The sequence below is a fragment of the Dendronephthya gigantea genome, unplaced genomic scaffold (assembly GCF_004324835.1).
Source record: "Dendronephthya gigantea isolate DGI-Jeju-01 unplaced genomic scaffold, DenGig_1.0 000060F, whole genome shotgun sequence".
NCBI lineage: Eukaryota > Metazoa > Cnidaria > Anthozoa > Malacalcyonacea > Nephtheidae > Dendronephthya > Dendronephthya gigantea.
The window spans coordinates 563,683-573,438 of record NW_021163070.1 but is presented as its reverse complement, the minus strand read 5'-3'; the positions used below and the strand labels follow the sequence as shown (position 1 = coordinate 573,438).

General features: G+C 36.5%; 1 protein-coding gene across 1 annotated transcript; it reads right to left on the bottom strand.

Annotated features, from left to right (window-relative positions):
• Positions 1-616: 616 nt before the first annotated feature.
• Positions 617-1,090, bottom strand: LOC114530147 (transcription initiation factor TFIID subunit 12-like). Its single transcript, XM_028551730.1, has one exon. The coding sequence runs from the start codon at positions 1,088-1,090 to the stop codon at positions 617-619; it is 474 nt and encodes a 157-aa protein (XP_028407531.1).
• Positions 1,091-9,756: the final 8,666 nt, after the last annotated feature.

Genomic DNA, 9,756 nt, shown 5'->3' with positions numbered 1-9,756 from the left:
TTTTAAAAAGAACTTGAAAATTGGTTTAAGTGCTGTCGGGAAAATGTACTTGGTTTGTGCATTACTTACAAATGCACGGACATGCCTTTACAAGTCAGTAACAACCTCCTTTTTTCAATTGGACCCACCAGAATTAGAAGTTTACTTCCAATGAAAAACATGAAGAGTTTATTAAGTTTTGCCTAACTTTACAGGATAACTTCACAAGAACTAAAACTTTTCACATGCCTAATTAATGTGGGTAGAACAACTACATGAGGATTATAAAACTTAACTAATGTATAATTGGTTGTCCAGAAAGATCCATACATCCTAGCAATGAGATTTAAGGCATCCAGAGAGTCTGAATGTGCTGTTTGTACTCTGTAAAATGTACAAGAAATGCATGGATCATTTCTGGAATAATTAATTACATGTACTGAAATAATTAAAATATAACAGTTCCAAGCTTTGTAAAATGGGAAACATCAGCATGCACAGAATTTTTAAAATGGCAACATGCCCCAGTGGATCAGGTCACCTGTAGTATATTAACTACAAAACAAACAAAAGAACAAAATGTATATGAATGTTATCTAAGTCAATATAACTTACATTTTATTGTTACAATCCCTGTCTAATTTTTTTTTGTGCTTTGCATCATCTGCATCATCATCATCATCATTTGATTATTTTGTTGCATCTGCTGCTGCTGAAGTTCAGCTTGTTGTTGCATTTGGCATTGCATTGATTGCTGCATATGGCATTGCATTGATTGCTGCATATTAGTGAGTGATTTCAAAAGTTCACTTTGTTGTTGCCTCATTGCTATCTGTTCTTCAAACTGTTCTTCTTGTTCTTTCTTCTTTAATTCCAACTCCTCCCTCTTGAACTCCATATCAATCTCTGCTTTTTCTTTCAGGTACAACAGGGTTTCTGAGCCTGATCGTCTTGTCTTCTTGGCCTTTGAACTCTCATCATCTTCATTATTTTCTGCTTTTCTCTTTTTGGTTTCTGAAAATGTTTCTAAGGATTGTAGTCTCATTTCCTCAGCAGTCTTCTTGTCTTTCTCAATCTTTTTACCTTTCTCATCATCTTCCTGGGATTGCATGAGCTCCACATCTTGCTCCCTGGCAAGGAGTCAAGTCTGGAGGGGCAATTCCAGATGCATTTTCTTCATCTCGCATTTTATCCTGGAATTTTTTCTTAATTGTTTTAAACCTATCTCTCACAGCTCTTTCATCAACTTTCACCTGCAAAGAAGTTATTTTGTTCAGCTCTTCTGCCACTTTACTCCAAGCACTGCCGCTCTAACTAGTTCTTGGTCTGAACTGGAATGGTTCAATAAGCAGGATTTGCTTGCATAGTTCCTCATCTTGTTCTTCCGTCCAAATCATTGGGGATGCTCTAAAAGGAATGACATTAAATCAAATACACACATGATTGTGGCAAAAAGTAAATCTTGGATGTTACCATTGCTAGCAGTAGGAGAGTTAATTACTGTCATCTTGCTGAATTATGTGTTGTCTCACATCAACAAATGACTATACACTAAGGCTTGTACTTTGACCCTATTTAAATTCACGCTTCTTGTAAAAAGTGGTCTAGGTCAGTTTCTCAACATACTCTTTATTGATGAATACTCCCTAGCAATGTCAGAATAAGGGGGAAGAAGGACCAGACTGTGAAACCATCAGAGTCAGCTCATTTTGCTGAAATGTTTTATATAAGTGTATTTAAATTACTACTTTTTTTTAATTGCAGACTCATTTGCTTTGTTTACTTTTTGCTTTTTAATTCCCCTCTCCATAACTCTCCATATTTTTGGCCAAACTATATAGCTGAACAGCATGCATGACACAGAACACATTCTGACCTTTTCTTGGTTTTTGTTTTGTTTTGTTCCATATTTCCTGTATTGTTTGTCATCTAGACCAGATATAAACACTGTTCAAATACAATCCTGTACCTGATTTTAATGATTCTGTGCCTTGCCCTTAATAAAGCATCATATTCATATTAAAAAGGAGTACTTAAAAAAGAAAAAGAATAGGCCATTGGCAAATATGATTTCAACTTTTGACTTGGCATGCTGATTGCATTAGCAGGATTACTATATCCATGTGCTTCGAAACAAGTTAAGCAACTACGAGTCTACGTTCAGAAAGCCTGGTATAAAATACATATTTTCATAATTCATTTGCAATTATAATTGGTATTTTAGAGCAGAATGGTGCAAAAATCAATCATGCGAAAAAAAATAATGCAAGTTAAATATTTTTGCTTTTATTTACCTTTTTCTTTTGGCGTTGACTAGTCAACCTCAAAATACACAATCTGCAGTCGTCGACGGAATCACGACTGCCCTCGCAAAACAAGAGTCTTTGAAAACGCATACGCAGTTAAAATTCATGATGTCAGATAGCTTTGAACGCCATCTTCTACGCCTTCCGTCGTCCTTGCGTAAAGTCCCTATTATTTCACAAAATTTTAGGTCAGTGTCGATGACATCATCAATCTTGCTTAGTGATGGAAGTTCAAAACATTCCAGAGAAAAATTGCTATATGGCACTTCTTTACCAACTCCAATATTGTAGGCCATCCAAACCTTCACTTGTTCTACATTGAATTGAAAGTCGTTGATTAGGCACCACCTTCCCATTTTGGATGGGACCAGGATCAGGCACAATTAGAGGACCACAAAGTATGGGTACAACACCACACACACCACCGCTGGACTCAATTGCTGCTTTCATGTCTTGTGCACTTGATATGTCATGACCAGAGTTCAAGTATGATTGCATGTGATTCTTTATGGATGCAGCTTTGCGGTCACAGGCTCCTTTACCACCTTGTGGATCTGAAAAATCCATTCGCACATTGACATTGTGTTTCTCTGCCAACATATGTACTCCCAGGATTGTGGGTCCACTGTGATAGCATCCAGCATTATCTTGTCTGAAACTAATGGACTTTAAACCTGGAATTGCTGCCTTGAGCTTGTCAATGATGTCATTAATGATGGCTAAGACATAGAGGCTGTTTTGGTTGCTTTTGTCAAAAATATGCAGAAGGGTCAGTGTCTCCAGGAGCTCTTCTCGCTTTCTCATTGCCACACCAATGTGCCATGACAAGCCTCTCTTACCAAACCAGTCTGACTGGCTCTCACGATACTTTCTTGGGATGAACTTCATTGCCCAGTCTAGAACAACCAATATGGAGCTACTGTTTAGACTATTTATGACATCAAGCCGAGCCTCATACATGAACCTAATAGTAGGGAAAATAATGATCAAGTACTGCATAATTATTATTAAAAATGATCAGAAAACCTAATATCACTCAGGGTGAATATAGGGCCATCCCTGAATTGAATGCAATAGGGCTCAAGGTGGAGTGGGTGAGTATGCTTTTCAAAGCACTAGTTTTGAAGCCAGTCTCCACATGCACTTCAGTGGCCCACTTAGATTTGCCAGAGTCTAAGTCATACAGTAGTGAGAGGGTAGCAAGAGTTACAATTAAGACTTACAATGTTGGTTGTACAGTACCAGTACCTACAGCATTCATTGTTGAGAAATGAGTTTGTGGCTGGCGGTTTGTACCAGGTACTGTAGGTTATTTTCCATTTTTGCATTTCTGACGAAAATCGCCTTTAAAGCTTTGAGTAGCAATAGGCGCTCTGGATTAGAATAAAATGTCACGACATTTTGGTCTTATATAGTGGTAGTATCGGTGAATATGTTGCCATATTTTTTTTGTTCGAATTAATAAATACCTGGCAGATCGCCAAATTTAGTTTTGCATTTAGACCTTCGTAATACTGAAAACTTTTAAATTTAAAAATCACTAGGGCCTATCTGGCCCTTCCTTTCCTGTAGCTGCTAAAATACTCTAGTCCTGTACCCCATGGATGGTACATTTGTGTTGTAACTGAGCAGAGCAGGGGTGGCAGAGCTGGGATGGCTGGGGGGGGGACAGACTAAGCCCCCTGCAGAAGCAAATATGGGGGGCTGAGCCTCTTCCCCCAATATTTTTAAAAAATGTGGTTTTATATTAGCTTTCAAAGTGCCATTTTGTTATGAAAGTATATTGAGAATTCATTGCACCCCGGTAGAAGATATCCTCTTAGTTTGTAAATAAAGCATGTGGAAGCATTTACATAATTTATTAAATGGGGCAATACTAAGATCCCATAGTTTAAAATAACTAAACTTTTATTAAATTATGTACTCTTATCCCCTCCAAATGTTTTTAGTGAAGAACATTATTATTTACAGTATATAAAAGTTGAAGTTTCTGGAAAAGCCAGACCAGTACTTTGGTGTACAGTTCGAAGTTCGTTCATAACAAAAGACTTATTTTACTTCAAAAGATTTGCTATAAACTCCCTGTCAAGGGATGGCATGAACTTTAACATGCATTTCTAATCATCTTTCTTTGCTTCACTTAAACCACCTGATGGACTTGCTACTTTGGCATCATCAGACCTGCTGTTCCCTCTGGTGGTTTTCCTTTCCCATACATTCTTAATGTCCCAGACATTAGCTCCAAAACTTGTTTTATATCCTAGAGTTTTAGGTTCTTTCTGATTGTACAACAGAGCTTTGACTTTGGCAAAAGGAACTCTTGAAAAAATTCCGTTAGCAGCAACACTAGCATAATCTCTGAAGTCATCTGCCCTCATCTGCATAATCTTCAGGGGATTTTTCCGATTTACCTTTTTTAGCATGCGGAGCAGTCCAATTGGACTGTACATTTCACAGTGAAGACAAACTGTCTCAATTTGACTGTGCAAATTATCCACTTCTTGAATACAAGAGTGACCTGGTTCACAATATTTATGTTCAATTGAAACAATCTCTGGGTGTTTCTTTAAAAAGATCTTTATTGCAGTAGCAAAGTGGCTATTTCTATTCTGGGGAACACATGAATCACTCCATAAGATCATATGCTTTATGTTTGGGTCATCACCATTCTCTTCCACAATAGCCTCCAATATTTTCACAACTGAGCTTGCAATATCATTCCCTGAACGGCCATTTAGTCCCTCGTGCCATAATGCACTATACCCTTTATTATTTGCCGAACAGTGTGCAGTCATATGGTACACATTTAGTTTTCGCTTGTAAAAGAAGTTGGAGACATCTGCAGTAGGCAAGGAAAAAACATTCTGCAGGTCAAAACAGACTATAAATGAGTTTTCATTTTTCCTGTCTTTGTCCCTTTCCAGTTTCGTCTCTTTCTTACCATCTAAGTGCTTCTCATATACTTCTTTTTCCTCTTCGCTGGGATTTTCATTCTGTTTCATTGCCTCACATGCATCACACCTATCTTTCTTTGGAACATGGAAAGCTATGTTGAACTCTGTGTTGAAGATTTGGCGATATAGATGTTGTTTTCCTGGTGTCTTTCCATTTTCCTTACATTGTTCAACATATTTTTCATACAAATTTGTTAAATTCAGCCCCTCAGCTAGATACTCTTTTTTTGTGTTAGCACGATTATAATGTGACTCTACACGAGGTAATGATGCAATATGGCACAAATATCATTCTTGATGTCCTGTGGAATCTGCCGGTTTACACTATTACCCCGCTTTAAACCAGAAGGTGTTCCACACACATCTTTTTTATTCTGATGAAAAAGCTGGACGCGCTTGTGGTTGATATCTAATGTTGTGAGGTAGAACACTTTGCAAACTCGAACAAGGTCTCCTTTCAGGGGAAATGTATAGTTTATGCTTTTATGTCGTCGACTTCCAGGCCCAGCAACAGGTCTTTTAGTGTCTGTCTGTGTAGTTGTTCTTGCTTAAAAGTTCAATTTTGCATTGTCATCTAACCCCCAGAACTCTTTAAAAATTGCTTCTCTGTCTTCATTGGTGATGTTTGAACTGCAGTGAAACTTGCAATTACTGCAATCTTTTTTTGTTTTTACAGATCTAGCATCTGTCTTATGCCCTTTGCTGTTCACATATTCATTTCCAGACTGCCTTGCTTTCTTCCGTATATTACATTTCCATGTCTCTGGTTGACGTTTGCGCTTTCGAATGAGAGGCTTCCCAGTGCGTTTGTGAGTATGCTGTATCCGATTCAAAGTACTTTGTAGATCTGACTCTTGATGCGCAATTTCTGGACTGTTCGTAGCTATTATATTTCGTTCATCTGAAAATAATTAACAATATTTATATGTGAATTATAGTACAGTAGTTACAGCAGTTTATAAATACTAAAACATACCGCTAGAATGGAAGGGATATGCAAACAATAAAGTACCATACATAATTTGCAGTACACTCTCTCACTCCATATCAAATAAATACAGCATTGTAGTTACTGCTACATGATGTATACAAGGTGCTAATACCTCCTAGAAAACATATAGTAAAGTAATATATATTTAGTTATTACCTTCTGAAGAATCTGAAGGTTCACTTGGTTCATATAAATCATCATCATCTTCAAAATCACCACCATCATGTCTTGGCTCGCCATTTTTATCACTTTTATCATCATCAGATCTAACAATGTATATTTTATTAATTACAGTAGAGGTGTATGAGCCAAAGAAATAATCTTAAACCAAGTCACAACAGATTCAGGAAGAATACAAACACACCAAAACCGTTCAAATATTGTGGTAGTTCACACGATGTACCGCCTATAAACTAACTGATTGCATACAAGTACCTCTTGTCAAATGAGATAATGCTTTGAAAGTATCTTACCTTGTAAATAATTCATAAATTTCGCCCTCTTTAAGTGTTCGTTTCGCCCTTGTGTTTGACGCCATATTTGCAAGCACGTGGTGAAAATGATGTCCTGTAATTGGCTTATTGAAGATAGACCTTTTTAACTCTAAGATTTACAACTTTGAAATGCAATTAGACCATTCTAGAACTCTGGTGGCAGGAAAATAATTAATTTTCTGGCATAAATTATTGATGTAGATAGACCTTGTACAGATTCATTCCATTTAACAGATAGACCCGGATTTCTACAATATTGCAGATAGACCTTGTTAGTTCTCAGCTGAAGAAATGCCGAAATTAAGCACAAAATGAATCTTCGGTTAAAAACTTTAAGAGAAGCACAACAGACTAATAATCCCGTAACGTGGGCTTGGTATAAAGAACTCAGAAACCAGATCACGGCTTGGGTAAGAGCGGCCAAATGCAACTATTATAAAGGACTGTTTGACGAGGTAAAGGATTGTAAGACCTATTAGTCTTTGATAAAGACAGACACAGAGAAAAACCGAATTCGCCCTATTCTAGGGATTAGGAAAGAGAATGGCGAAATTGAAATTAGCGATACCGGTAAAGCAAACATCCTAAACGAGCATTTCTCGACGGTTGGCGAGAAACTAGCTAAAGAATGCATGATGACCCATACCCAGAATTCAGCAGCTCACATAAACCGTATAAACCGTATTACCCCGACTATCATGAACATAGATATAAGCTAGGATGCAATAGCACAGACTTTGAATAACTTAAAAGCGAACAAAGCCTGTGGGCCAGACGAAGTTTCACCCAAATTGTTAAAGTATGCAGGGGATACTAATTTGCCTTCTCTCACATCAATGTATTGTATTAGTGCTACAACACATAAAGTGCCTGATAGATGGAAGACGGCGAGGATATCTGCTATATACAAAAAAGAGGATGAGACGGACAAAAACAATTACCGCCCTATATCATTATTGCCTGTACCGGGTAAAGTCATGGAAGCATGTGTAGCAACAACCTTAACATCACACTTGGAGCAACACAATCTAAACAGTCGACACCAGTGGGCATATAGAAAATACCACTCCCCAGAAATGTAAATGGTAAAGATGACGGAGGATTGGAGAAGAGCACTAGATAACAGTCAGGTTGTTGGTGTTTTATTCATAAACCTCAAGAAAGCGTTTGTTCAGTATCACATCCTATACTGCTGAATAAGCTTCATGGATTGGGGATTTCTGGAAACATATGGTCTTGGGTTAAGGATTATTTATCAAACCGAACTCAAACAACGGTAGTAAATGGCTGTCATTCAAAACAAATGGAAGGAAAATTTGGTGTTCCTCAAGGCTCGGTACTTGGCCCCACCTTATTTTCCATATTCTGCAACGACCTACCTGAAATTTTCTGTGAGGATGATGATAAAGAATTAGAAATGTATGCGGACGATACAACCTTATATGTTATCGGACCAACTGTTGATATTATAACTTTTAGACTTAAGAAAGTATTGGATAAATTTTACAATTGGTGTAAAATTAATTCCCTCACACCTCACCCAGGAAAAACGGAATATATGTTGATCGGAAAGAAAAAATTTATAGGACAACTTAGAGGAATAATGTTAGGTGATTATTGCATCAAACGTGTTCACTCCAAAAGATGCTTAGGAATGGAAGTAGACGATGAGCTAAAATGGGTCAAGCACACATCAGAGTTAATACAATCTTTCTCACAGAAAATAAATCTATTAAAATCTTTGTATTTTTTGCCAGCTAAAGCTAGGTTAGATTTTTACTATAAAGTGGTTTTACCCTTGGTAACTTATGGTTTAATAGTATGGGGTTCAACTAACAAAACGCAATTTGACAATCTCGAAAGGATGCATGTTAGGGCGGCCAAATTTATATTTGGCTTAGACTGGGATACTCCAACTGAAGAAGTACGAACGAAATACAATAGGAAAACATTGAAAAATACGTACTTAAAGTTATTAGTAATATTAGCACACAAATGTTATCATGGTAATGCTCCAGTTCCAAATCAAGAACTATTTGCTAAACGAACCAGCACATACAATCTAAGAAACAGGAACTGTTTATCCTTGCCAAGACCTAAAACAGAAATCATGAAGAAATCCATAACTTACAAGGGATCAGTGCTATGGAACAAGCTTAGTAATGAATCCAGGAATTTAGAATCCTTGGGAACCTTTAAAAACACTAATGATAAACAAGAGTACTTAAGCGCTACAATGTTTGACTAATTTTCTTATCTAGAAACATTGCATGGTTCTTAAAATTGTAAATAATAACACTAACTTATTTGTATATTTGTTTTTTGTAAGCGTAATTTGAACTGCTAGGATATAAGTGCACGACCCCATCAGCTTTTGCTGTAAATACATATCGTGTTGAAGTAAATGCTATAATAATAATAATAATAATAGGCAAATTACGTCAAAACAACTCCACAACTAATCACAGAATTAACAATTGTTAAAAAAATATTACAAAAGCGTTGAAATTTGTGAAATATGTGTAACATGATCACGTCGCAACTAATTTAACACAAAGGCTGTGTTAAGATGAAATTATTCTTGCAACTTGGAATTCTGCTTGTAATCAGTAGAGTCAATGAAGATATGCCATATGGATTGAAAAAATATCAATGCAAAACACATACTTTGGGATTTTACATTTCTCAAGAGTAGAGTTGTATTGCAAGTTGCAAAAAAAATGCATTGTGTAACAGGGCCTTAACTAAACTCTAAAGTTAACAAAATAAGAATGTAAGCGTCCAAGTACATAATTGTATCTGAAATAAAGTCGCAACCAATTTAACATAGCTAAACTCTAAAGTTAAAATAAGAACAAAAGTGTGTAAGAAACATAATTAACATCTGAAATATGTAATTTATTGTCTGAAAGATTGTCTTAAAGTTTTTTTTTATTTCTTTTGGTGCACCGACACAACATTTTTCTTTGCATTATAGCAAAGAGTTGCTTCCACCATTAGGAGAAACTCCATAATGTTATTGTCATCTAAAG